The sequence below is a fragment of the Anas platyrhynchos genome, chromosome 1, assembly GCF_047663525.1.
Source record: "Anas platyrhynchos isolate ZD024472 breed Pekin duck chromosome 1, IASCAAS_PekinDuck_T2T, whole genome shotgun sequence".
NCBI lineage: Eukaryota > Metazoa > Chordata > Aves > Anseriformes > Anatidae > Anas > Anas platyrhynchos.
The window spans coordinates 74275639-74303599 of record NC_092587.1 but is presented as its reverse complement, the minus strand read 5'-3'; the positions used below and the strand labels follow the sequence as shown (position 1 = coordinate 74303599).

The 27961-nt window shown below is 40.0% G+C and overlaps 2 protein-coding genes across 5 annotated transcripts in view; one reads left to right on the top strand and one right to left on the bottom strand.

Annotated features, from left to right (window-relative positions):
* Window positions 1–21966, top strand: part of TSPO (translocator protein) — a 36182-nt gene extending 14216 nt beyond the window's left edge. Inside the window, exon 5 of the mRNA XM_027450065.3 lies at window positions 21727–21966. Within this exon, the coding sequence (XP_027305866.1) occupies window positions 21727–21852 (126 nt within the window). The 3' untranslated portion in view covers window positions 21853–21966. The remainder of the gene's footprint in view (window positions 1–21726) is intronic.
* Window positions 112–26311, bottom strand: TTLL12 (tubulin tyrosine ligase like 12). Of its 4 annotated transcripts, XR_003494982.3 has the most exons (15): window positions 26083–26311; window positions 20421–20593; window positions 18355–18553; window positions 17290–17449; window positions 16503–16636; window positions 12471–12547; window positions 7805–7921; window positions 7464–7658; window positions 5743–5854; window positions 4771–4922; window positions 4605–4686; window positions 4092–4160; window positions 2133–2271; window positions 868–1000; window positions 459–633 (listed from the first exon to the last, which is right to left on the bottom strand). XR_003494982.3 is itself a non-coding variant. In XM_027450045.3 (14 exons), exons 1-14 carry the CDS (start codon window positions 26200–26202, stop codon window positions 482–484), a joined length of 1881 nt encoding a protein of 626 aa, XP_027305846.1. In that variant the 5' UTR covers window positions 26203–26310; the 3' UTR covers window positions 112–481. The 4 variants fall into 4 exon arrangements, 3 of the variants coding, with proteins under 3 accessions (XP_027305846.1, XP_038029423.1, XP_071897834.1); XM_027450045.3 differs by lacking the exon at window positions 868–1000 and having other exon boundaries at window positions 112–633; window positions 26083–26310; XM_038173495.2 differs by lacking the exons at window positions 868–1000; window positions 4092–4160 and having other exon boundaries at window positions 112–633.
* Window positions 26312–27961: the final 1650 nt, after the last annotated feature.

Below are 27961 nucleotides of genomic sequence, written 5' to 3'. Positions count from 1 at the left end.
CCCACATGCAACTTTAAAATAACTTGTTTATGTCCACAGAGTGAGGTGAAACATTTTAGATCTTTGTATAAGAAAGGAGTGGCTAGGGAAGATATGCAAACTCCAACATGATTCAGTAAATTATAATTTTAATGTTGACAGAGAGAACTTATGCAATGTTTCCCAGCAAGCAAACAAGAGATTAGGCTACCTGAGAAACAAGTCAACTGATCCAGTTAAAGTCCTATTTTGAGGTCTCCCATATTCAATAAACAAGATATTTGGTCAACACAAACTGGTGATTTATAGTATTAAGCAAATCAAGGAAAAAGCAGATAAAATAATAATTGGTACAGTAAACAGTATATGCATATTCTTCTGATATGACATTTTCTCCTGGGTTACTAATACAGGAAAATAATTGCATCAACAGCTCATAGAACTGAAATTTAAATATTGCTGTTAAACATATCTGTGAAGGAAAGAGTCAAGTCTATTGTGGCTAGACAATACACGTCACATTGCAGTTTTTTGTTTCATCCAGAAATAGGGTGCTGAAGACATCATTAAAAAAGGTAGGGTGATATTTGCAGGCTCTATCACAGTCAGGATTAAAGTTCACCTCCAGGATCTGAGGCTGCATAATTCTCTTCCCTGTGAAGGGGAACACAAACATTGCCTTTTAATACAAGCTATAAAGAGTTCCTGAATCATCACCTGTTGTTAAGACAGAAACTACAGGAAATGGCTAGAAAAAAGCATCTTTTATGACACAAAATGTCAGGGCCTTTTGTTTCAGTGGGTTTGAGCTTCTTGTTTTGCTTTTTTTTATTTATTTGTTTTTGTAAGAAAACCCTGTTACACCATAGTTATCCAGAGGACAGTTACCCAATGGATTCTGCAATCACTGTGCTAATCCAATGCCTCACTTAGGATGAATACGCAGCAACATAATGGGATCTCTTCACAGTCCTGTTGCTTTACCCTCCAGCCATTCCCACCTGCCTTGTCATTTCAGCTCCTAGGAGGAAAGTGGGAAGTTTAATTTTCTCTTACAACTTAATCAGTGCAGTTCAGAGAGTTGGGAATCTAATGCATTCTGTGCAAAGAGAAAAAGAATTCTACTTCCTGTCTGGTGCTGAAATCATAAGTGAGGGTACAACCTTCTGCTGTGTAGGTAAGCCATGCTTTGCTCAGCACAGCAGCAACCTGTCCATCTGTCCATAGGCTGCTAACAGCATCACTGCTGTGACTTTGGCACCCATGCCCCCAGCTTCCAAAGGCTACGGCCTTACACAGCTTGTGTTCAGACATGGCTGTAATGTCAGGTTGGTCCGTAGAAGGACCACAGTCCCTTTCCCAGAATTAGTGATACTGTTGGGTTCTTTGCCTTTCCCATTTAAAAGGGCTCTTGGACAAGTAACCATTCAACGGAGAGAGCGTTCAACACAGATTGAACAGACCCAAATTTAAACCCTTGCTCCACCTGATCTGAACAGGAAAGACTCTTCTCTGCCTGTGTCCTGGAAATTCAGTTCTCTTTAATACTCCCTGGCAGTCAATTTTGTGTTCACAGAATCATAAAATATCCCAAGTTGGAAGGGACCAACAAGGATCATGGAGTCCAACTTCTGGCTCCACAGGACCAACCCAAAACTGGACCCTATGTCTGAGAGCGTTGTCCAAACTCTTCTTGAACTACAGCAAGCTCAGAGCTGTGACCACTGCCCTGGGGGGCCTGTTCCAGTGCTGACGACCCTCTTGGTGAAGACAGGAAGATGTCTCTAAGGATTTCATACAGACTTATTTTAGGCATTCTTCCATAATAAATGGAAAAGAAAACTTGTCACTGCCAGAGGGACTAGACTGCAGTACAGCTGCATTCAAGAAAAAACAAACCCAGAGAATGGAAGTAGCAGGGGCACAAGGAAGGTATGGATTCAGCAGAGTTAGCAACTTCCCCATTATTACAGTTAACCAGTGCAGCAGCTTCTAACACCATAAACCTGCAGCTTCAGATATGCTTTGATGTCAGTGGGAGGCACAGAGCACACAGCTCACACTGCTTAAAAAACAGTCACAATTCAGATAGAAGAAACAAGTTTCTGACAAGGTTCACAAATAACTCAACATTCAAAAAGTGAACTTCTCACCATCTCTGCTCGTGTCCCATTTAAGCATTAAGTCAATGGCATATATTGCTCTTGATGATGGATAATCACAGATGCCAAGAGGTGCAGGTTTAGCTGAAGCAACTTCAAACAACTCAGCAAATGCCTTAAAAATATTTGCCTAATGACAGAAAAAGGTCTCAGAATGAGAAGTGAAGTTCCATAAAGGTAATAAAAACTTTTAATTACACTAGCCAACAGACAAAACTGCACAGCATTGACTTCAAAACATTTAGACAAAGACCAACACAATGGAAGTATGAAGAACCTGATAGACATTTATGACCTTTTTTCTGGGAGAAAATAACTACAACAAATCCTAATAACAGCGCATTTAGTATTAGAATTAACCTCCTTTTCAGGCATTATATACACTATTACACTTTCACATAGACAAAGGCAGAGAGAGAAGCCAGGAGAGTTCTATGAACACCATCAGTACAGTTCTGAAATTATTTTTTTCTTGCCTGTTTGTATTCTAGCTTTGTTTTGTTCTGCAAAGAAGTCTTCTACCCACTTACACCTGCATCTAAAAACAGTGTTGTGTGTATACACACTCACACTGTGTACACTGCACTGGTATTTCCAGAAACCATCAGCCAATGTGGAACTGTAATAAAACAAGAACATACAGGTATGATTTTTAGCATGGAGTCTATCTTGCAGTGAATCATTCATTCTGCAAACAGATAGAGTAATAGAATGGCTTGGGTTGGATGGGACCGTAAAGACCATCTGGATCCAATGCCCCTGCTATGGGCAAGGGCACCTCCCACCAGACCAGGTTGCCCAAAGCCCCATCCAACCTGGCCTTGAACACCTCCTGGGATGGGACATCCACAGCTTCTCTGGGCAACCTGTTCCAGTGCCTCACCACCCTCTGAGTGAAGAATTTTCTCCTAACCTCTAATCTAAGTCTCCCCAGTAATACTTCATGTTCTGCACAAAGCACTCCTCTGGGTAGTCTGAAGCATCTTTTTCTTTAATCTCCCTCTTTCGCTCCTAGCGGTCTCTTCCAGGCTACTTCAAACCTAACACTGCAAAACCTGTCATAATCTGAATAACTTTAGTTGGATATGAGGTTCTAGGTAATACCAATGTAAATTATTTTTATGCAAATCAACCCACAGGTTTGTAATTTATTCACTTTTGTGAATAATTTTTTTTGTGAATAAATTATTCACTGTGCACTGCACAGCAAGTTAACGTGAAAATTTACAGGGAGATCTTTAGATCTGAAGCTCTGTTTAGGATAGGTAGGTCAAAACCCATGATGTCAGTTAACTGATTTAGAGGATTAATTTCGTACTTGTTTTGACAGCCCCTTATGTCATGAAGGGGCTTCCTTAGAACAAAGGAAGCAAGAGCCTGAATACTTCATGGTTTCAGCTTTTCAGATTCAGAGTTAATAACCTAGAGAAACAAAGGGTACTAAAAGCTTTGAAAACTTTAACAGAGTCACAATAAGCAACAGCTGTTAATTGCAACACACTTCATGCTCTGCATGCAAAAAGGAAGAGAATTCTAGTACTAAATCTTCACAACCATGGGTAAAGAAGGGAATTCCAATACTAACATCTTCACAAACATGGGTTTAGATAATTGGCATCTTTCTTCAAAAAGAGATTAAACTCACAAGAAAAAAAGATCTTTCTCCCAGGATCCTGGTAATAATAAAGCCAGTCCTGATTAACAAGTCCAGTACACAGAATTCTCAGTGTGACTATGAAATAAAATTTTCAAATGCTAACAATAAAATATTTTAGGCTGAATTAGTCTAAGTTAGAAAATGTTTCTAAAATAAAGGTTAACATTTACTGTCCTTTGTGAAGCTGATAGACTATGTTTTGTAAGGGAAAAGCTAACTTTTGGAAAAGCTAGTTTACTAAATAAAAAAGGATTCACAAATGTTTACACAACAAAGATGAATTGCTGACTTACTTGTACTGTTGTCCATGGATATTCGGGATACTGTTTTTCAAACAGAGGAATAAATTCTTCACAATGTACCTAAAACAGTTTAGCAACATTCTATATTGCTTTGGTTGGGAATGACTGAACAATGAGATAACACAAAACCAGAAAACCTAATTTTTTTTAATTTTATTTTTTTTTTGCCATTCGCACAAACTCAGATAGAGAACTAGGGAATTCTATAGTTCTTAAAACCCTTTCATATTCTAGTGTCTCTATATAAAAGGTTATACTAAAGTCTTTTACCAATCTCTATCAATGTGGGTTATACTCAAGGATGTAGGTTTGTATTATCTACCATAGATTTTTAGGGGTCCAGAGGGTAAAAAAACACCTAGGAAAATGCTCAATTAGGATACTTCCGACACTGACTGCTAGCTTAAGTGGATGTGAAATAAGGTATTTGGAAATATCCACAGAAGTAGGCACTGGAAGGTTTTGTAACAACAAAAAGCAGAATCTTCTGGACTGTTTGCTTACCTGCTTTAATGTTACACCAGGTGCATAATTCATGACTGTGAAATGCTTCTCATAGTCATCCAGGTCATCAAGAGAAAATGCCCTAAGGAATAAATCAATTCTTTAGTTTCCAAGGTATCAGATTTAATTTAAAGTCCCTTTAATCTAACATGGAGAATTTAATTACCGATTTGAAAAGCGCAGCCAAAATACATCATAGATATATAGCTTGAGTGGTTTTATGGACCGCAGCAATACAACATAACGGACGTCAAATTTAACCATCCCCACCTCTTCTCGGTGAAACAAGACTGGATTTTCAATATATTTGCACACTACCTACAAGAAACCAAAAACACAGTAAATATAATTGAGCTGAAGCGTCTCTGGATCTTGAAGACTGAAGATATCCTTATACGCATTTCTTTAGAAGCATGCATGAATACATCATATTGTTGTGCAAATAAGTGTGTTTTATCAGAACTCTAGAACTACGATAGGGAAGCTGGAAGGCCAGAATGTACTTGTTTCTGAGGAAAAAAGTCACAAAAATAATTGTATTTGTAGTATTGGTGACCTTATTGTTTTGAAATAGAAGTATGAAGCACTTAATGCACTTCTTTATTCCAGAAAATACACTTCACCAGAAATAAAGCTTCGGTGACAGTCTGACATTATGACCGCATATTGCGGAATCCCTAGACAAGTAACAGAGCTTCTTATATTGTTGGCAAAGAGTGCTCTATGCTGCCAAGCAGAGCTGTGGATCAACAATAGTGATCAACAGGTGCAGAAACAATCACGTTCCAAAATTCATGACCAATGCTAACTATAGTTAATGTGTGTTCAATTTAGTCTGAGGATTAGCATTAAAATAGTAACATGCTGGAACATCCATTACTGTCAGGGCATATTTTATTTTTAAAGAAGAAAATACCAGCTTCTTTGGGGCAAATGGAAGTGTCTTCATCACTGCAACAAAAGACATTGATTTGAATAATTAATTCTGAATTGATTCAAGTAGTACACCTATAGCCAACATAAGAATTTTGAAAATACATTTCTTTCCTTGTATTCTTCAACCGCCTCTTTTAACAATTTTTTCAGCTATTACCTTTAAATCTTATTCAAAGATCTTATCTTATTCATGATCTCTAACCTTTGGGCTGCTTTCCCTATGCCTGATGATATTGTTAAGGCTGTTGGTGATGTGGGTGTCCAGGCTTCTGGCCAAGTTCCATGGTTTGCATATCCAGTGATTGTCTTCTCCTCTGTGAGAGACAGAAAGCCAAAGCCTATAAGCATCCACCTCATTTATCTGTCTCAACATCCACTTGAACTGATCTATGTACTCTTCTGTCTAAATACTTCATGAATCTGTGCACTACAGTGCAAGGATCTAAGGACTTTTGACTGACAGCTAGGAGCAGTGGTCTTAGGCAAAGGAGAGAAAAGGTAGTGGTAGCTTTTGCTGATCTTTTCAGTTACGGACTAGCATCTTCTCACTGCTGATTTTCTTTTGTGAGATTTTCTGATATTCTTCCAAAGAGAACACCACCTCACCAACAGGACAGCATCACCATGATGACACAGAGGTCATGGTGCAGACATCACTCTGCCAGGAGTCTGACTGTTCTGGAACATATGCACGCAAGTTTAAGTTGATTCCCTAATAGCACATCCAAATAATTCACATTAAATGACATCACAATTCTCCCCTTCAGGAAGAAGTCAGAAAATCTCAGCAATTCATATTTCAAAAAAAACAAGAACATACCACCATCTCTCACTTTTGAATACCCAGTCACCTCAAGGGGGCAGTATTTCATGAAATATCCTCAAGAACAACAGGTAATATGTTGGTCTTTATTTGACGTATCTTTTTGAGTAAGGGCAGGGTGACACGTGATGTCTTTCCTCAATTAATAAATGAAAGCATCCCAAGAAACTGCTTGGGCTTTATGATAAACAGCACAAACTGAGCTGAAGTTAGCAGCGTTAACTTAAGCCAGGAAGTTTCACACAAAACACTATCTCCTCCTTCCCTCACCCTTAAGTATATACTGCATTCATGCTCAATTCTTGATATTAAAAAGGAGTGTAAAACACCACAGACTAAGGACACATGGAAGGAATGCACTCTCCTGGTTATGCTAGTCAAGAACAGAATCCCCAGATCAAAGAATGGCCAAATTCCTGGCAGCTAACACTGTAAACAAGAGCCACCAAGGAAGCAACTTTTCAGTCAGAACACTTCATGACAGGCATTAGACCTCCTGACAAGCTTAAGAAATTATTCCACTAGAAGTACCAAATGCTCTCTCTTAATAAAAGAGAATCTTAGCTTCCCTATTAAGGCCCCAAGGGAGCTGCAGCAGCAGAAAGAACACGAATTCAAAATTCTAAAGCTCCACAACTTCTTTATGCTAATATTAAAACTCATTTTTACTTTCACATCCATACAGAACTGAACTACTTTAACCCTAAACATTTTTCACTTCAGTGCAAGAACAACTTGTACTGGTTCCCTTAAAAAAAAAAAAAAAAAAAAAAAAAACACATTGGTTGCAAATACATTCTGATCCTCTGGATACTTAAGACTTGAGTCAAAAAAAAAGTTAAAAAAGAAACAGGTAAAAATCTGCTGTTAGAATCATGACAAGATTTTGTTTTGTTTCAGAAACACATTGCTTACCTACTCTTACAGTAGGTAACTAAGAAGTTTCAACTTTCCACATAAAATTTACCTAAACATAAATGCAAGAAGAGCAAACTCATGGTGGTGCAACAGTTTGCAAACCCTAGTATGTATGATGCTGGTCTTTGGAGAAAGCAGGATCAAGAAAGCACTAAATGTAAGGAAGCAGAAACATGAACCACCTTCTTTCACGTTGCTGAAAGTAACAGATGAACTGTGGCAATTCTGTTTGGAGATTAAAAGTACGAGGCAACCATCTTGGCCCATCTGGTCCTCCAGCTCGTCTAGATATGGATGCCAGGCAGTCTTTCACAGTCAGGAGGTTCTCACATGGGAATTGATTCAGCATTACTTCAGGTCGTTCCTCACTCAGCTTCCTACAAAACAGAAGTTTTGGGGGAGAGGGGAAGGGTCAGGAAGTCCTTTGGGAACAGATTTTTTTTTCCTAAAAAAAAAAAAAAAAAAAAAAAAAAAAAAAAAAAAGCAACAAAACAATTTGTGTTATCAGGGAAATAATTGCAACCTGTAATCCTTGAAGTGTGAGAAGTTGTAGAGGACGTCTGCTTCTCCCTCATTGTCTGTGAACACAAAGCGGGGATGTGTCAGGCTGTTGAGGACTTGCTGAATGTCTGTGAAAACCCTAGAAGAAAAAGGGATATGAAGAAGAATATCAGGTTCATTTCTGAAACTAAACAGCTTGAAAAGATTTTTTTTTTAAGCTTGGCTTCCTACAAGAGTTATGCGTTACCAACATGTTATCTGTGAGAAGCTCTCAACCCACAGAAAAAAAAATTAGAATGAGAAAGATTAGAAAAAGGTGTTTTGAGACCAAAATCTCAACAAGTTTAAGTCTTACAGCTTCCATGAAAACAGCAACTGAAACTAGCGACTAAGTCTCTGATAGAGAAGCACTAACTTTTTGTCTTGAGGAACCACTATATTCTTCCTCCTCTCCAAACTTGTTCTCATCAGATGTGTAACTTTCCTCTCCACTTCTACTACTAACTGATTGGAAGATAAGTTCCCCCGAGAAAGATCTCTCTGAATGAACTGCTGAAATAGCCCAGTCATAGTGGGAAACATTCTCCAAAAAACAGCACTTAAGATGCTTTGTTTATTCCCACAAATGTTTTGCATAACTTCACGTGTGATATATTACGTCCGTTATACTATTTACACTGGAGCCTAAAATTAAGAGAAATACATTCACTGCAAATGAGGAGAGTCAGCCCTGGCATTCTCATTGAAAGAAATCATCTTTCTTTCCCTACTACTGCAGCTCAGTGAAGTCAGTAACTTCATATAGCCCTAATAGCATTCCTTCCTGCAGTATTTGGCTTCTCCTTGTAGATCAGCACAGCTGAGAAAAGTACAACACCAAATTTATTAAAGGACCCAGAGCATGTTCCACCAAACTCATCTCACATGCATGCTAACCAAATATCTACTGTTTTGGAGCAACTTGTAGTCCTTGCTGAAGTAAATGGGATTCAAAGCAGGGACCTGAAGGTAAAAGGCCTTACAACGCTGTAACAAAGTCTTGTAGAATCCCATATCCTCAACAAATAGAGCAATACATACAACCTGGTCTAGTGGAAGGTGTCCCTGCCCACAGCAGGTAGGTTGGAGTTAGATGATCTTTAATGTTCCTTCCAACCCAAATCATTCTATGAAAAAGTAGAAATCAAGTTGCTCATACAGTCCCAGATCAGTCCCCTGTAAGCATACCCTATAATACACAATATCATCCCACAATAACAGCAGCCCCATGTAGCTAGACCTAAATGTAGCTTATAGCTCTTAGTGGCAAGAGGATCATCAGACCTATATAGCAGACCTATTCTGCTTGTTAGAATCATTGAAAAACTGGGACCAGCATTAGTTTATTTTTCTTTCCTGTGATTAAGCCCTTTGAGTATGATATGGAAATATTTTGTCAAGTTTTTTTTTTTGGTGGTAGAGTGCTGGAATGCTTGTCCTCAGGACTCACTTCAGGAAGTGACTCAGGAAGTCACTTCCACTCCAGGCTGTGTGAGCAGCATCTGGTCTCTAGCTGAGGAAAAGGGGGTAGAAGTAACTCAACCAAGTAGTTTGCTTTTCAGAATGAGTATACCAATGTGGCTGGGTAAAGCTTGCATATATAAATGGTATATATTTGGAGTAGAACCATGGCTAGGGTTGGGCTGAGGCTGTACAGTTGTTTAGTTAGTTATATGCAAAAACAGTCCAGCTACAGTTGCCTTTCCCAGGAAGAAAGTGAAACAGTGGTTTGGAATTAGTGGTACTTTGAAGCTATGAGGAGGCTCAGGTAGGACTCCTTTGCATGAGCTACCCGAGATTTTTGGATGCACTAACAGGTCAAGTTTTATTTTATTTATTTAAAATAAAATAAATACATAAAAATAAAATAAATAAATAAATATAGAGAGATAAATGATTGAAATAAAGTCAGTAGGGAATCTTCCTTTCTCTCCAATTGCAACTACAGAAAACACCTTTGAAACCTCTGGTTCATCAGTCAGTGGCTCTTGCAACAAATTTCCAAGTAGGGCAACCATAAGGCTGAACCAAACATAGCCTAAGGCATTAAAACTGATTAATCATTGGTTAAGACCAAACAAAAACATAACCTCCAGAGCAAAACCCTTTACTCAAGTCATAAAGAGGTGATGGTATGAGAAATATAGCGCTGTAACAAAGGCCTGAGGACAAGGCATTTGGCCTTTGACAGCACAAAATGAAGCCTGGAAAATCAGGCAGCATCCGCATAACTCCAATAAATCTGTATTGAACATCACTCCGCAGGTGTCATTTAATCAGTCAGGTGTGTTTTTTTTTTTTTTTGAGGAAGGGATTTTCTGTTTGTTTTTTTTTTTTTTAAGTCATTGTTTTTGTTTTCCTCCTCCCTCTGCATTGGTCTTATTTCACATTTCCAAATACATAATTTAGTAACAAATTCCCATTACTGGCTGGGCACTGAACAGCTACTCTTCTCAGCAGAAAGAGCATGATGTTCAGTTGAGAGGCAGGTCACCTTGTCTTGCACAAAAATACACTTCCTTCCAGTGTTAGTTCACTTAAACGTTTTTCAAGGTTTACACCACACAAGTACAACTAGTGACCTGCACTCTGAACAGCATGCTCTTTACAAATTATTGTAATCTTTTTCTTCCTGGATAACTATTGAGAGCAAAGAACATCTTAAACAAAATCGTTACCTCTCTTTAAATTTCTCACTATAACAATGAGCTGCTTTTACAGACACACAGAAGACTGTGGTATATTCAATAATACATAGTTACTATTAGAAAGACTTTTTAAATAGCTTACAGCTATACACAGTACTTCAGAAGTACTACTCACATTAGCAATAAAAAGTCTGCTTTCTTCATCTTGAATTCTTGTGAAGAAATTCATATGCCAGAATTATAGTATCTTAAGACTTGCTTACCCTATGAGCAAGAAGGCCACCAAAGTAAGTTATTTGAGGTACGCATTATAGTTGCTTGTTGAGGTTAAGATTAGAGGGCCATTCCACTCAAAGTTTTTAAATCACTCAATGCATTCTACATACAATACTATTAACATAAAAAGTCTTAGGACAGTCAAAGGCTCTGGAAGGCAGAAGACCTAATTTCAAGACTTAAGCTTTCATACAAACACTATATAAAATAAATGCATTTCTCTGTCAACACCTATCACTCGGTGATAAGTCAGATTCCTTTAGGGACTTGAGTACATCTAGTATTAAGGCATATATTTGAGAAAAATATGGCCTATACACATCTACTGAGCTTCTCACGTCCCCATCTGCCTGTCTGTGGTGACATCCTCAAAAACGTTAGTTCTCTGAATGCACTGCAGGACTGCAACTCCTGCTAGAACATCTGGACTCTGACATACCACCCTGCTCCTGGAGGAAGTTTAGTAGATGAAATTCAAAAAACACAAGAATAACCTTCTGGCCTCCTATTGAGGCCAAGCTGTTCTTTTTTTCTCCTCTTCAGACAGCAGCTGGGTAAGGAAGAGGAATGGAAGCTCCATATTAGTGCATGGACAAGCTGTTGACAACATTTCTCAGAAACAGAGCAGGAGGGATCTGGCATGTGTTTCCTTCCTTGCCTCCTTGATGTTAATGTTTAACATCATACAAGATACAAGAGAAAGATGTAGCAGTGAAGAGCTGACACTTCTCAGCAACCCCACTGTTTTTCTCTATCTTTATTAGAATGTATGCCTGGATCTTCATTACCTGAAATAGAGGTAAGCAATCTGGATGAAAAAATAGCTTCTTATCCTCAAGTCTGGTAGTCAGATCTCAATTGCATAATGAAACTGAGACTATCACTGAGCAAGGTAAGAAATGCCTCTCAACCTAACAGGACAAAGTTTTCAGTAGTACAACTCAAGTAAAGTTAATCTAGTGAGTAACAAATCCCTTAAACACATAAAGCTGAGGTATAAGTGTATCTGCCAACCATGTTTTAACCTACTTTTATTCCTTATGCAAAAATTCTTCAAGCAAGGACTTGGATCCCAGTGTCAGACAGCAATACTATGGAGCAAAACACACAGCACATACTATGTAATATGTCTTTCTAGGATAAAACCAGTAATAATGCAGTCTAGTCAGTGCAACTGGTTTTTTTGCTCACAACCCTTTGAAATTCTTTATCTGTACAATGTTCTTCCAGCTTTCTTCTGACGTAATTTCATACCATACACTACTACAGCACATACACAATTTTAAGCATAACAGGCTTTGACATGGTTCCTGTTTAACAATCTCATCAGAAGGTGTGGAATTAGTCTGTTATATTAACACAAAGAAAAGCACCTGCACCACAGTCACATGCTATACTGCAGCAGAAGTCTTTAGTCTCTTATATACTTAATACTCCTTAGTATAAACAAACATTAAAGAAAACATTTTGCAACTTTTATTTTGCCCAGAAGGTGGCACTTTAATAAAAATTAGTTTTTTTTCCTCCCCCCCCCCCCCCCCCCCAGAAATTCTGTAAGTGACAATCCATTTACCCCAAAGAGTCTAAGAAGAAGAACCCGTAAGTCAGAATGGTAAATGGGTACTTGCCTCTGTTGCTCAAAGCTAGAAAGGCTGATCTACTTGAGTACACTGCAGTTATTATACTTAACCTTGGCAAGAAAGCATTTTGTTTGCAGATACGTACTTGAAAACTTTGTCTTTGTCATAAACTGGTGGGTTTATTGCTATAGGCAGTTTCTCCTTGTTTTCTGCTAAAATTGCCTAAAAAAAAGTTAATATGAATTACAGTAAGTGGGCAGTCTTGGATCAAACATCACAATAATCAGCAACTTTGAACAGCAACTTAAACCAAAATGAATTTTAACGTGTGCATAATCGAGTTTATAGGAGTGATTGAAAAATAATTAACACAGTCTTTAAAGAAAAACTACAGGTAAAATATTCTACACGATTAAGTGTTTATCCATTTTTTTTTATTATTATTAGCAAAAGCCTACTGAATTTCTTTCAAATTACAAACCTTTAAGGATAATTTTCTGTAATTCCTTATCCTCATATAAATATTAAAATACAAGTGTGCACGTGCATTTGTAGCCACAGTAAAAATTACAGTCCATCTACATGGCTTACTTAGTCTCCTGTCTGCTTCAAGAGAACTCCAAAGTCGCATTTTGAGAAGAGTATTATGTCATGTAATGACCAGAAAAAGAGTCAGTACAAGAACAGAGGCAGAAAGAAATCAGAGTAAGAGGCTAATGATAAAGAAGGAACAAGAGGTATGGCTTTAAGACCAGGGCTTATCAACGCTATCCAAGCACCCTGAGAAATTTCTGCTTTTAAGCATTAAACAAAACACCAAACCACACAGTCACACACACTAAAAGAAAGTTACTGTAATTCCAAGGGAATGGAAGGAAGACTGACCATTTAGGTATGTTTTATTACAGATAACTGAAAAAAAAAAAAAGGCACAGAAAGCTGGAAGTTCTGCTTCTGTAAAACTGAACAGAAGGCTTTTTGCAATCTTCAACAGTAAGCATGCATCTCACTCTGCTTTTTACAGCTCTGATGAAAAAAACACATTTTAATCACTGCTACTATCCTGATGTAGGAAGTTGCTTACAAAAACTCTGGGATGGGACAAGTGCAATGGAAGAAACCCAAGTAGCTGTTGTTCTGCAACAGCTCTTTGAGTTCTGGCTGCCACAGGCTGACCATGCAAGCTGCAGTGCTGAAACGTCTGTCCAGCCACGGACATTCCACTCTACCTTTAAGGCTGTTACAGAGAATATAATCCTATTTAACAGGAAAGTATAAATAAAAGCAAATCCTGATCAGAGATCTTCTAAAAATAGACTGGACAGTACAAACACAGAATAACTCATGGAGTCACCTAAGATAAAGAAAGAAGCCTGTACTTTTAAGAGAAGACTAAAATTCTCAGAACAGAACATTAACATCTATCCTGAAATTCAAATTAGGGAACCACTGCAGAACAGCAAATACTCTCCCAAGAGGTATTTCTTCCATCCCAGACACTTTGTGAGAAAATGTCTACTTGACTCTGCTTTCTGCGATCATTGCCCAATCATACTACTCATAGTACCATTTAAGTAACAGACTCTGTGGTCTGTGTTGAAGAACAGAATTTGGTAATAGGACAAAAACCAGGTGAAAGTTAATCTGCAATATTGCTATAATTCTCTGATTCTTCTATAAAGATTGAAACTTTTCAGATTTCATGGGCACTAGATCATCTTTAAAGGTCCTTTCCAACCCAAACCATTCTGAGTCTATGATTCTATCTAAAGAAAAATGAGAACCAGAAAAGTAGCATGCCTGTTGAAAAAAACAACATAGATAATTTAACAAGTAATTATTTGTACATGGGAGTGAAACATTCCCAGTTGCAAAAACTGTACAGAGGTAGCAGCAAGTGTCATTGTGAAACAGTATGACCTACATAAAGATCTTCACACAGTTAAATCTCCTTGCAAAATTGTTGTCTCACTTATTAACACTGACATAGTCTGCAAATTTTTGTGCAGATAGCTCTGCTTATGTGAAGACAAGGCAACTAAGAGTGTGCACCAAATTATTCTTCACTAGTCTGTCATCATATTAAGATTATAATCTACAGCTAAAAAATTCTACAGTAAAAGAGCTCTGTTGTATGGTTCTAGCATAAACACTTTGTCATCTCAATAGCTGAGAGGCAGAGACACAAACAAAGATAAAATTATGCTTTGAAGAGATGCTTTCAAGGTGGGATGGGAAAGGAAGATGTCGCTCATCTGTCACACAGCTCTTTAGCCTGCACTGATCATCCCAAAACAGAATTAAAAAACACACACAGAAGACTGCCTTATCTCTTTTGCCAAGAGAACATCTACAGGGCCAGAATTATGTGAGCATTGTGAGAGAGAGAGTTAGGAGAATCTTATCAAGTAGTGATAAAGCGCTGATGGCATTAAAATAGGATGCTACTTAGTGCCTTTGCTAAGTATGGTGTATTGTGCGAATTAACTAAAGCAAGAAGCCTTAGGCCCCTTACCAAGGTCAGTCTCCTAATAAGAGTGTGAGCCTATCTTAAGAAACTGGTAGAAACTGGTCCTGCAGATGGACAAGAGCCAAGGAGCAACTGAGTCTGTGCAAAGACAAGAGGTCAACTAGCGCTGATGAGGAAGAGTCAATCTTCATCCCCACGACCCCTGACAACCACCACCAGGTGACACTGCACAAGCGCAGATGGGAGGAGCTTATGGAAACGACTCCTTGGAACTAATTTTAATGCAAAGCGGAGACAGGTTATGAATACCTGTTATAGGCATATAACAGGTATATACCTATATAGGCATATAGGCATATTGTGAGACTTCATGCATATGTAACTCTTTACTGAATATAACCAAGGCAAGTTGCCGTGTCAGGCAGGCACGACTTTGGCGGGACTACCCCCCGTGCTGCCCAGTGCTGAATAAACATACCTACTTTACAATCTTACTGACTGTAGAGCCCATTTTCCACAAGTCAATTGTTCCTCATCTGTAAATACAAAGTATTTACATCTATCCTGCTTCCAAAAAGTGCAAAATCCCAACCAATTAATCTGACATGGGTTACAAAACAGCCTAGCTGTTCTGAGTGTATACCTTTACTTGACAGAAGCAGCTTAACTTCATTTTTGCCTAGTTAATAACAAACTGGATCCAACATTTTCTGCCCTTCCTCCATCAAAAGCAGCAGGCAGTGTATAGGGCACAGATCCATCTTGAGAAGCTGCACTTTGAACACTGTTAGCAGCCAGTACAGCATCCTTGTATGCATCAGGAATTGCACTTCTGCCTTCTTAAAAAAGATTCTCGTGCAAGCTTGGTTCATGAAAAGGAGATTCCAAGCACCATTTATTTCATATTCTTAAAAATATCACAAACCCTTGGTAGAAAGGAGAGCTCAAAACAGATTAGATCAGTACATTATAACAGGTGCATCAAATTTCTTACAAGGACATGGAGAAGATTGTTTACATGTATACTTTTCACTTGACACTGCACAGGTGTAACTACAAGGCTTTATACCAAAAGTCATCAAAATCTCACATTTACATGGATGATTCACAATATAAACCCGTTTCTTTCTCAGTATCCAAAGAGAAAAACGAGTCAATAACTGCAACTGGTACATGTGTGACAGCAGAAAGGGGGTCAAGACTAGCAATAACACTGCTGTATAGCTGCTATGTACCACAGAACAGTATGCTGCATTCTCCATATACATTAGGAAAAGTAATATACTATGTTGTCGCTACTCCAATATTTAGTGATTCTGAACCATATTCATTGAATACCAGGCTGAAAAGTATAACCACTCCTAGCATACCAAAATGAATCTTTCTATAATTCAAGACTGACCAGAAGTGCTATAATAACAGAGCCAGTGGGTAAGCCTATTAGGCAATGCCTTGCACTGTGCTTACATTAAAAATACCAGGCAATAATGCAGTAACATTATAAGCCATTTGATTTGCTTCAGTTTTGAAAAATTGCTTATTACATGCAAGATACTTCTTGTCTCACTATGCTTTATTTATTTATTTTTTTAGTTAGTACCTAAATTCTGAATTAATCTTCTAGCCTAAAAAGAAACAGAACTCTCGAAAGTTTTTTAGACACTGTCTCTTTAAAGGTATAAAAGATGAAATTTGTTAAACTCATACCTGGTAATGCTCATCCGATGGCTCTGGGGTAAAACAGTTGACATCCAATACCTCAGCAGGTACCCATGGTAACAAAACACACTTCCTGATCAAGCGATCTGTTTCCCCATAAGCATAATCACGAGTCACCTCATCTGCAGCAAAACAAGGAGTCTTTGAGGAGTAGCCTTCCATTCTCCACTTAAAATCCTCCTCATACCTCAACACACGACAGATGAACAGTTAATAATACCACAAATTTTATAATTATATTTAATTTTGCATTTAAAGAATTATATTAAGAGTACATTACCTGGGATATGGAAATTAATCCCAAATTAGCTGACGTAACAGTTTAATCACACAGCTGAACATAATCACACCCTCTACATGATAGGGGCATAAGGTGGCCTCCAACTAAGGATAGAGGCACAAAGTTGATTTGGCATTTCTCCACTTCAAGTGCTTGACTGACTCAGAGATACAAACACAAACAAAGAAGTTTTCTTAAACTTTTGGATGCGTGAAGCAGTAGTTTCACTAAGGCAGTGATGCAAGATTTAAGTGCTCTGTCAATAAAACACGAACATTATTTGATGGATAAAGGACTGGTAGGAGGTAGACATCACAAATTATGTTGCTGGAAATATCAGATAGAACTTTGAAATTTGATAGCTTTAGAAATATGGAGTCATTTTAGTCTTGAAGTACCTATTGTGCTGTTAAGTGCTCAATTATTTATAAGAATATTGCATAACTTCTGTTGTGGACATTAAAAAACAAATGGACTCAACAGACACATGCTTACCACCAGTTTCAAGATCTCTCAAGGGCCAGAGAACAGTGTAAGCAATTTGTTGAGGCATATAAAATAGCGGTGCTGTTGCAAAGCTAGGCTGATCCGAATGCTGAATGCGTGATCCAAATTCATCCATAATGTACCAGACAGGAACCTTCTCCTCTGCAGTCTGAACAATTAAACAGAATGAGACATTCTGCACATAGCAATTGTTAGAAAAGCAAAGCACTGCAAGACAGAAAGCACTGGCAGTACTCTCTACACCATTTCTCTGTTTCCTACTCTACTCAAGATTGTGAGCAGGTGCTAAGTACAGACTAACATTCCCATCTCTGCAAATCTGAGACTAAGGCAGTTTAGAATCCAGGCACTGTGAAAGCTTGGCAAGCCAGTTCCCAACTCAATGGCACAGTACCATCCTCTTTCTTATGAAAGCATATCTTGCTTACCAGACCAACTTCCCCTGTATCAAACAAGTCATTTCAGGGAGTTAAAGCAGCAGAATACTGTTTTTCTCATATAGTTACTTTTCCTTCACTTTCTACTAGAGGAGTTTGCTACAAGGAGGAGTTTGAAGTCCACAGCCATGGCAATAAAATAGAGCAGAGCTGCCCCATGCTACCACAGCTAGCTGTGAGACTGGAGGTTGCATCAAAACATTCCTACCTCCAACACTTATGATAAAACCCAGAATGAATGAATAAGCATTAAATTGATTGTTAACACTACAGTCAACCTTTCACAGATACAGAAATAGAGGCATGGGGATTAGACTTAAGCTGCTCAAAGAGTTCAGTGCCAGAAAGGAAATCAGAAGCCATGTTCAACTATAGGTAGAATTAACTGTCTTCCAGGAAAGTGTGGTAACACAGATAACTTCACCTGACCCATAAGTCTCTCATGACAATATGGGAAACAATGACGCAGGGTAGAAAGACTGAGATGTACTGCTCAAATCTGCTTTTTAAATGATTAAAAAAAAGAAAGCTATCACAACAATCCCCTAGACCAGAATGTCTTCACTCACAATTATGCAGAGCTTTTTAGCATCCCAACTAGGCTTTAGAGACTCACTCCTTGAGAAAGCTGGTAGGTCTGATTGTACTTCCACATTTCCTGCAACACTTGCTCAATACTGCCCTCATCTGGGATCTCTCCATGAAAGATGATGCCCATGAGATTTGCCATTCTGTGAAGTAAACCAGGTACGTGAAGCAGCTGCTGGCGGGCGTGTTCAATACGGTATGTCCAAGCATGGTCGATGAGGAAAATGCTTAAAGAAAATTTTGGTAGCATTACAACAGTATATTTTTAAATGCAAATGGCCTTTTTTTTTTTCTTCTGTGAATAAGAGCTACAGGTCCTTATAGACAGTTTGATAACTAAGTATTCTGTTAGTCCTAAAGTAACTCTCTGAGTACACATCGTGACATTACAGGTTAAGAACAACTTCCCTGTAGTAACTTACACATTGCTTTTGTTCTAGAAAGTTTATTGTACATTAGTTAGCAATTCTATGAAAATAAGGAGCAAACACGGAACAGGATATTCAGTTTGTTAGCCCAGCTCTTCTTAATATCCTGGAACACAAGACTTACTCTTTTTGACCATTATTAATTCCACTACATCAACCTGATATTCTTGCCTGAAGAAGGTAAATACAGTGTTTTGCAAAAGTATTCAAAGACCTTGCTAGCCATGAATTCTTTAAAACTATGTGGAAAGTTGTGATCATTAGAAGCCTATATAGTAGGCTAGTTCAAAAATAATACAGTTTTACAGTCTTTGATTGTTTCTTTTTGGAATTTTTTTCCCCCCCTAGAAAAAAAAAAGCATTGTTTAAAAGAATTACCAACTAAATCAAAACCATACATAACTGGTATGCCTCTCCTTGACAAGTTTATTCCTTGTGTAAGCTGCATGATTTTACAGCAAAAGCCTAGTCATTTAAACAGAAGCTTCTCCACATGTTGGTTATATCCTCTTAGTTGAATCACACCAGAGAAAAATCTCAATTCTACTTGCTAACCCCCCTCCCCAATTTTCAGTAAGTTAAAAACATGTCAACTATCAAGTATGCTGAGTATCCTTGAACAGTTCTTGTATCTCAGTTTCAAGATAATGAAGAAACATCCTTTAATTTTAAAATTAAAGACTCCAGAGAATGCTAAGGTCATGCTCTGTGGAAATTTAGTTCAAGTCTCAGCTAGCAAACAGATGTCTGAATGCTACAAGGAAGCCCAAGAGTATCATATGAGCTCTTTTGAATTTTATAATTTACATGTGTTCTCATTTTTAGGCGAAGACTTCAGATACAGCAGGCACGTGAAGGCAGATGCCTATGCTCTAAGTTGTTTTTTTAATTCACCAAGGCTAAATTTAGGTAAACATACGAAGTCTAAAACTCCCAAACCTAGGAAGTATGAAGAGTCTAGCAATTTTTTTTTTAAATATATAGCTGAACATGATTATGTTTGGACCTCCAGCAGAGTTTAGACTTAATTTCATTTTTTATTAATGTATGACAGATAACCTCCTCTACATCTGAAATTAAATGAGTGTTACAACATCTTATACAACTTTTCTAATTTTACAGATGCATGCTAATGTCATGTTCATGACAGATAAGCTGATTCTGAAGAAAACCAACAGTAACTTGATGCATTCAATTATGTATGTATGCATAGGATGCAATCACATGATCATACTTAAATTTCTTTCAGTTGGCTAAAATGTAATTCAATAGGCCATGTATCATTACTGAAGTTACTCAGTATAACCTTAGCTTGAGATTTGTGGAGGATACAGTTATTTCTTCAGTGTTCTTCCAAGGGCACACATGCAGATACAAAGTTCCTACAGAACTCATTAAGGTTGCCTTTACTCTATTTTCTCTGTTTAATAAAACTGATTTATAAGCATCTTCCTGCATAATTTAAAGAGGAAACTCTTAACTCATAATTTAACACTAAATTATGAGAGGTACTCTTTACAAGGTAGGCTTCACAGCATGGAGATTATTTACCTTTCCTGAAACAAGCAGTTATGTTTCATAGTGAAAAAAAGATTTCCAAATGTTTAGGGTTTAAGACCACTCAAAGACCAAAGACCAGTTTTCCAGTTCTGAAATCACTACTCACCTATCAGGATTGGATGCTTGAAGCCCATTCTCATTTGTTACAATAACTTTGAAACAAGGCTCATTTCCAGGATTTGGTTTCGTTTTCAATTCTTCTTCCATGTTTTCACCCTCTTCTTCCTCATCTACCTCTTCTACTTGCATTATCCCAAAGTAGTCACCAGCATCAAACACCTGAGATCGAAAATGCAGAGTATCAAACATTTAGTTGGGGCACTACCATGAAATGCACAATGCAGTACTGAAAGGCACTTGTACACAAATTTCACCTGTAACCTGTCATTTATTGCATTTTTAACAGATAGATGGACTACAGCACTCATTCTTGCACATTTTAGTAGAGTAATGGAGTTAGTTGTTGGGAAGTTTCTCTGCCTAACAGTGGCAGATTGTCCATAACTTTAATTCCTCAGACTTTTCAGAAAATGAGGACTGAGTATTTTTGTTAAACTTAGCTAAAATAAGCAATTTAATTCCTGCAAAAGTAGTTCCATATTATGGCACGTAATGCCCAACAGAGCCAGGAGTTACCCAGGCTCCAGAACCACACTGAGTATATTAGGACCCCTGAAAAAGAAAAAGGTTTCACCAATCAAGTTCTAAACCAGTTATGACACGTTAATGTGTTTCCTCCTCTTCTTTCCATACTCAGGGAACTGCATATGCTCACTCACCTCTGGATGAGTTGAAAGACTCCTTATACTGCTGCAAGTTAAAGTCTATACAGTTACCTCCACCAATATGCTAAAAGGGGTTTGCATTCTTTGCCACTTTAGATGTAATAACTTGATTAAAAACCTACATAAGTTGAGTAGGCCACTACACAAGTTTTCTTTCTGTCACAAATCTTGCCAAATGGTGTGATTGTATACCTTTTGCAGAACCAAGATGCTGCTTACAACTTTTCTGATTTCAAAAAAGAAAAGACATGTAATTTTAAGAAGAAACTGGTATAAAGTCTCAGAAGCTTTTTCAAATCCTTTTAAAGGGAATTATTTTGCTAAGTCAGTTGTACTACGTAACTACGTAACTAGACAGGAGCAGACAAATCATTAGGCCTTTTACACATAATTTTTAAAGAGGCATCAGACCTCCTAATAGCACATTCTCCATGTAACCTCATTAGAAGGTAACTGGGAAGGTGAAAGACCTAGAAACATAACCTCTAGAGGTACTGGTTTAATATGTCAAGCCTGGGTAAGTCCCTAATGCATCGTTATTTCAAGTCATTACTTCTAGACATTGACAACTTATTAGCTGGAAAATCCCAGAGGTAGCAACAAGCTTTTATTTCTTTCTTTCAACAGTGTTCCTCCAAGATGATAAACTCTGCTAAACCCCAGCTGTATGGTGAAGAATTCAACCCTATGTTTGTAAAGCAAAGCCACTTAGATAAAGCAGATAGCTGCCCAAGGAGAGCAGCAAGGAAATGACACCTACTTCAGATGTCAAGTTACAGCACCCAAGCTGAAGAAGTTCCCGCAACTTGTGAGGATCAAGGGCTAGTATTTTCCTTTGGTATGAGGGGTGGAAAAAGATGCCAACAATGCATTGGCTAACTCCAAACGTACTTTTAAAAAGAATTATTATATATAATAAAATTATTTTGCAACCATCTCACTGGAGACTAAAATTACAACTATTAAGAAATTAATAGCTAACTTAGCATCACTCACTTCAACAAGCATCAAACTAGCTACCAATTCTAATTTACTCCTAGCTTTCCAGTTTTGCTAGAAAAGGTTATTACTCAATAGCAAGCAATATTACGACCTCTTGCTGTTACACCAACAGCCACCAACATTTCTTGAAGTCCCTGTTTGATTGCCTGTATGACTCCCAGGCACTCCAAGCTGATTTAACCACAGGCAGGTCCCAGCAACACGTGGCATCCTTCAGTGGGTGGCTGCCAGCAGTGATCACAGTTGACATCCATCAGGTTGGCTCCCAGCTGGGCTAGCCTCCAGAGCCAGCTCTCTGCATGAGCACTAATCCCTGCCCATGGCAGGCAGCCAAAGAGCACATCAGGGCACAGACATGCCACTCCCCCCCACCAAGTGATTCTTTGCTGCTCCTGCTGCTAGATCAAGAGCTTTCCCCATGGAGCTCATTAGCTGGCAGGAGAAACAGCAGCTAGACAACTGGCATTGGTAGGAAATTAAATCCACAAGTGAAATTCACTGGAGTCCACTTGACACCTGCTACATGGTGGGCCTCTATGCTTCTTGTACACAAGGTTTTGTCACTAGGATCTTGGCAGCACAGGGATGTGGCGCCAGCCTGCTGCTGGCTCCCAGAGTAGCCTCCACCCATATACCACGCACCCACAGTGAATACTAATAACAAGGAAGTTGTTGGCTGCATGTTTCATGAAATACCAACTCAGTGCTTGGGAACTAAGAGACTCCAGACCCTCTGAGCCAATGTCTTGATCTGATCTCTCCCTCCAATACTGCATCAGTTTTATTTAGCAAAAAGCGTAATGGCTTAGCAGAAATTCCACTTTTAATACCTTTTTAATTTTTTTTTTTTAATTTTCAGCAGAATTATGCTAAAAAAAAAAAAAAAGTCAATCCTGTCATTCTGCCAACTCAGCAGCTCTCTTAAAGGGAATCTTAAACTGTTCAAGACAAAAATCAGCGGTGTGAGGTCCCACCACTGATTTGAAAAGCATAACCTTTTGCTTGAAGCAGAACAGGGAGAACTCACACAAAGTACTCTACCATTAAGTAATATTTCTACAAGACAAGAGCAAAGGGGTAGCAATACATTTTGGTGGCACAGCTATTTGCAAGCAAGACATGCTTGGGCAAAATCCCTGCCTCTCCCTATTCAGATGCAGTTCCAACCTAACAAACCTAGTGAACCAGACAATGTGAAACAAAGCAGACACATGCCATGACAAAATTAGAAAGCACAGGCATCTTCAGCAAATTCCTTTCAGGCACACTGCAAACTGCTGCAAAGGCCATGGTAGCCTGGTGAGCAACAGCATGTTTAATAGCATTAATTGTTAGAAGGAATGCAGCACAATCAATTAGAAGCCTTCATTTCAAACTTTGACAAAAAACTCTAAGGAGTCCTTTGACAGTAACTTCTCAAGGCCACAAAAAACTTGCCGCAATGCGCAGGAGCCTGCCACTTCACATACAACTTGAAGAGAAAAGGAAGAGATCACATATAAAATTAGATGCAAACACTGTTTCCCAGACTTATGCAGGCCACAGAAGCATGTATTGCTAACCAAAATACATGAGATTTCTCCAGTAAAATAGAAAACAACCGCTATATTGGAAATAGAATTTGAGCGTAAGTTGTTACACTTGCAGGTTTGCACCAGAAACCCAGATAAGTTTGCTTCCCAGAGGTACTGCATGTTAATACTACATAAAGAAACAAATAAAAGCAGGTTTCTTGCTCTAGGAGACACACCATGTTTTGGATGAACAGTTTAATTTGCAGTTACACAATGCTCTCAGAAGGAAACCTGCTCCAGCAGATGAGGGAAAATGAAAAAACCCTCCACTTCTCTATGCATTAGCATATAGCTAGGAAGGAGGGTGCTGTACGTCAAAGCACATGTGGGTTGTAAAACAGCTGCCTGGGCTGGGTTCTGGAGGTATGTAAGATGATATTATCTGTGTTATGAATGCAAGTTTTCCAAGTTCTGTACTAGAAAGACTTTGCAACAGGTTAAGACAGATGAAGAATTCCTCCCACCTTCACACAAGAAGGTGGGAGGAATTAGCAAGAGAGCTAATACTATGTAAGTATTAGCAAGAGAGCTAATACTATGCTTAACATTTCACTGATTTCTTTTCCCCAGTTACTTTTCACCTAAAGCCCCAAAACACTTTAATCTTTTCCCTTCACCTCCTCTGCTGTCTTTACTGCTGCTGCTCCAGTCATAACATATCACAACTCTGTATCTACCTCCTCAAGAGCTCATCCCAGTCTACTGCATTCCTCAATGCAGTTTTCTCAGGATGTCCCAGTATTCTCCATATCCTTTTGCCTGTGGTTTTCCTCATTCTACTCTTCCCCTTCAAAATTCCATGGCCCCCCAACAACACACACGGATTTCAGCCACAGGACACAAACCTTAAGCCTGCGCTGCATCACAGCACAATCAGTGATCCAGTTTGTCAACTGTGTTTAGCTTTCTAATACTGGCATATGGTAGTGCAAAAGCCTGCAATTTTGGGTTTCTTTACTAGTTTTATATTGCCTTCTACTTCATCCTGTTCCAGTATGTCTCTTCTCTTACCCTTCTGTTTAAATAGGGCAGTGCATATTCCCTGCTCCAAGTCACTTGTACACATCCTTGCTGAGAGAGGTATAATATTACAGGAAGTTTGTGACTGAGCACACGCTTGAGTTTATGTAGATTTATGTTCTCTGTGAGACACATATATCCCTCTTAATAGAGGGAGACACAACAGTCAGAAAGCCAGGAACACACTCAAATCTTCCTGACTGACTGTGCTGTATCGTGTCTTTCTATGCATCCCTCCCATGCCAGCTTTAAAGCTGAGATGGGGAAGAAAAGCATCCAAGTAATGAGAAGTTAGTCTACTTGTATGAGTGTATTAAGCCACAGCCTCCTCTCCTTGCCCACTGTCCTGCACTTTATGTCCAAACTTCTCACACCATCCCACTTCTGCTGGTGGTGCCCCCCTGTATCCCACCCACACTGTTCTCCCCATACCCTGAAGTTCTCATCAGTGCTTTTTCTTCCTCTATGACTGCAAGATCACCTCACCCTTATTTCCCTCTCCAGGCAGACTCCTCCAGACCCCCCACAGCTCTCCCACTACTCCAGATACTCCAGATAACAAACAGGGGGAAAAGAGACTCTCTGTGCTGGTGTACAGAGCCTCTTTACTTCACAGACTCCTCCTGGTGTCAGCTTCAGCTGAAACAGACCAGCCCTTGCAAAGTGATGGTGTGCCTGAGTAGGACTACAGCAGGAGGGAGTCCTCCTCAAGAGAGGTCTGCAGATTTACATGGATGCATCTTTGGGTGGTGACAAGCTTACAAGGACTGACAGCTTCCCCAAAATTTATCCTGACAAAAAGCCACGCTCTACAGCTGCCCCACAATGCTGTGCAACACAAACCTCGTGCTGCTGGGAGTGGTTTAACCCCAGCCAAAACCTTCTCCCTGCTGTCCCTGCTCTTCAGAAGGGCTGGGCAGCTCTGACCTACACCAGGAACACACAGAGCAGAGTGAACACACGAGAGAAGCAGCTAGCCACGGTGGCTCCTGGGACACAGCCCTTTGCCCACCTCCACCTGCAGTGGGTAACTCACGTGTGTGCGGGGCGTGCTGGACAAGCCAGCTCCACACGCGGCCGAGCGACTGAAAACACCGGCGTGGAAGGATGGGAAAATTAGTGAAAAACCAACCAACCAGGGCACAAGGCAATTCAAACCGTAACACACCGACAACGTCCAGCCTTAAACACGGCCACGGCGGCTTCCATCACAGGCTTGGTGCCAGCCACCCCCAGCGCCGCGGGCAGGCGCTGAGATGGGCGCCGCCGCGCGAGCAGCATGGCGCGGCTCTCCTCCCGACCCCGCTACAGCGGCCGCCGCCTCTGCTCCCTCGGCCGGGCCGCTTCCCGAAGGGCGGCGGCTGCTCTGACTCGACCCCCGACCCACCTCGCCGCGCAGCTTGCGGCGCAAGCTCTCCCAGTAGCGTGCCGGGACGCAGGAGGCGCGGAGCGCGGCGCCGTGCAGCGCCACGAAGGCCGCTAGGTCTTCCCCGCTGTCCCCCGACATGGCCAGCTCCTCCGGCTCCTGCCGCCACCCTCCGCCCTCCCCGCCGCCGATCAGGACCCGCCGGGGGCTGACCGAGGAGGGAGGCAGGCGGCGGGGCGGGGCTCACCGTGCCTTGGGGCGGCCGTTAGAAACGGTTGAGGGACAGCTGTTGGGGGTTTAGGGCTGAGGGGTATATACAGGGGGCAGAGGCGCTGAACGAGTTCATTTTTAAACTTTTAAGGTGTTGTGCTTTTTTTTCTTTTTTTTTTTTTGGGGGGGGGGGAGGGGAGGGGAGGGGAGGGCGGTGGTGACGAGTGGATTTTCACTAATGCGGCCCTCTCACAGGGAAAGAGGGAGGTGGCTCGCCCTGTTGGGTTGCTTGGAAGTTTCCGAGAAAACTTTTTTGTTTTGTTTTGCTTTTCTTCCTCAGATTTAACAGGGAATTGCCACCACCTGCTTGACTTGAGTCTCCCAGGGCTGTACTGGTAGCTTGGGCCTGTGCTCAGGTGTGGCTGCAAAGCTGCAGAAGCAAGGCATTGATACTTGTGGCTACTCAAGTATCCACAAGGCTGGTGTTGCTGGGTTGTGCTGTGCCTGCTGCTCTGGCTAGCCAAGAGCTGCTGCTGAGAACACCTGCATTGTCTTCTTGCTGGGCTGTCTGCTCCAGGACTGTGGAAGTGGCTTTTCCTGGCAGTCCACCCTCAAACTGAGTCAGGATCTGATTTCAGTGCTGCTCCTGCTGGCAGCACAAAACCACGCTGGGAGGGGTGCCCTACAGCCCTGCAAGTGAAAGGCAGGGGCTAGAAGTAGGGCCAGGAGTGGGTCAGGAAAGACCCAGATTCATGGAGATCAATCATAAGAGAATTAACGTCAACAGCACATTGAAGAAATTCTTCTTTGCCCATCTTGTGTAGCCGGACTGAGGTTCTCTGTCAAATAACTACCTAGCACAGTAGTCCCTTTCTTTACATGATGAAAGAGCTATCAGGAGGCAGGTCTGTATGTTACAGTTGTGACAGCTTGGTCAGGCACAGAGGGTATAAAGATGAAAATTGATGCCTGCATACTGTAATGATACACCACCATTCTGCAGCTGAGTGTGAGAAACACTCCGTAGCCAATAACTTAGGCTCAGGCGAGGATCTCAGTGGAGTAGTAATTTATTCGCAATTGCAATGGCGGGCGCCCCACAAGCAGGAGAGAGCGCATCTACTAGTTCCAAAACACAGTTTATATACCTTTTGATGGCAGGACCCTCCCCTGTTTCCCCACTGAGTGGGTAATCCAGGTTCACAATCTATCTGATGCTTCACAAACAATGCATGGCCTTCTGTTGCCGGCCTGCTAAATTTCAAATTTCTTTTGACATTTTTACTGCTTGAAGTGGTAATGTTTCTTCACTTATCTGACTTGACTTGACACCGTGATTTTCACCTAATTGTCCTAAGGAGTCTGGTTGTCTGCATTTTACTAGGTCGCCTGCTAAACTTTCTTATCACTGTAAGCATATCTCAGTACCACATTCCCTCCTTCTAAACAATGTAACTCTGCAAAAACAACATTTCTATTCCCACAATTCCCCCCTTTTATTTTTTTATAAACTGTTGATTTTTGCAAAACCTTTCTCTAAGGTGTAATTTGATAGATTTCTTCTTCTTCTTTGCTTTCTTTGCTTTCAATCTCCTCATTTTCTCCTTATCTGAGTAAGGTGGTAGCTCCATGGTCATTTGTTTCAATAGTGCGGTTTCAGTTAACCACTGTACTAGTCCTCTTACACAGG